This window comes from Myotis davidii, unplaced genomic scaffold, assembly GCF_000327345.1.
Source record: "Myotis davidii unplaced genomic scaffold, ASM32734v1 scaffold1569, whole genome shotgun sequence".
Lineage (NCBI taxonomy): Eukaryota > Metazoa > Chordata > Mammalia > Chiroptera > Vespertilionidae > Myotis > Myotis davidii.
Window position 1 is genome coordinate 70,687 of NW_006299704.1, and position 1,044 is coordinate 71,730.

The 1,044-nt window shown below is 65.4% G+C and overlaps 1 protein-coding gene across 1 annotated transcript in view; it reads right to left on the reverse strand.

Annotated features, from left to right (window-relative positions):
- Nucleotides 1-1,044, reverse strand: part of TBC1D8 (TBC1 domain family member 8) — a 78,978-nt gene that overhangs the window by 33,911 nt on the left and 44,023 nt on the right. Inside the window, exon 8 of the mRNA XM_015571560.1 lies at nucleotides 823-973. Within this exon, the coding sequence (XP_015427046.1) occupies nucleotides 823-973 (151 nt within the window). The remainder of the gene's footprint in view (nucleotides 1-822; nucleotides 974-1,044) is intronic.

Sequence of the window (1,044 nt, forward strand, 5' to 3'; positions counted from 1 at the left end):
CCTGCTCTGCCCCAGCCCTGCCCCCAGCCCTGTCCCTGCTCTGCCAACAGCCCTGCCCCTGCTCTGCCCCCAGCCCTGCCCCTGCTCTGGCCCCAGTCCTGCAGACAAAATGGCTCCTATCAACCTGGCGACCAAGGCGTCCTGCTCGGGAGTCTCAGTCCATCCATCCATCCGTGAGGTCCCAGCACCCACAGCAGCAGGGGGTGGGCCTGGGGCTGCGGCAGTGCCAGGGCAGAGGCCGGGTGAGGGAGCAGGACAGAAGGCCCCAGGGAGGAGCCCAGGAACCAGTGCTCAGGGTGATCCCAGCTGCGGCCAGCAAGCCACCTGGGAGGCACCAGGTGCAGCCTGCTGAGGGCTCACGCCCAGAACGGCCCTTCCCTGCAGATGCGGCTCCTCACAGAGCCCTCAGGACAGAGCAGACTCTACGCCTCGCTGGGCCTTGCACTCCACCAGCCCCACGCCAGCCAGACGCACATGGGGCACTGAGGAGGCTGAGATGGCGGGAGCGAGCAGGTCAGCCCAGCGACAGTGCCCAGTTGCCGCAGGGGGAGGCATGGGCCGTCGGGGGAGGTGTGAGCCCTCCCTATACTCTGCCCCCCCACCCCCACCGCACTCAGCCTGGTCACACCCACCGCTCAGCCTGCACCCAGGTCATACCCACAGCTCAGCCTGATCACACCCACAGCTCAGCCTGGTCACACCCACGCTCAGCCTGCACCCAGGTCACACCCATCACTTAGCCTGGTCACACCCACCGCTCAGCCTGCCTGTCATACGACTGCTCCAGAAATCACATGGGCCCAGAGGCGCAGACCCGCTCACCTGAGAAGAGCAGCCAGAGCCTGCCACGCAAACACTGGGGGAGGCCCATGGCCACCAGCTTCCGGATCTTCTCCGTGCGGAACATGCACACGGTCCTGCCATATTCCACAAAGTGGTCCTTCCACAGGCTTATCTTTACCTCTTCCCTGGACTGGAAACAGGAACATCGTTAAGGTACAAAGAAGCCCACCCACACCTCCCACTACGGCCCACGCCTCCCCC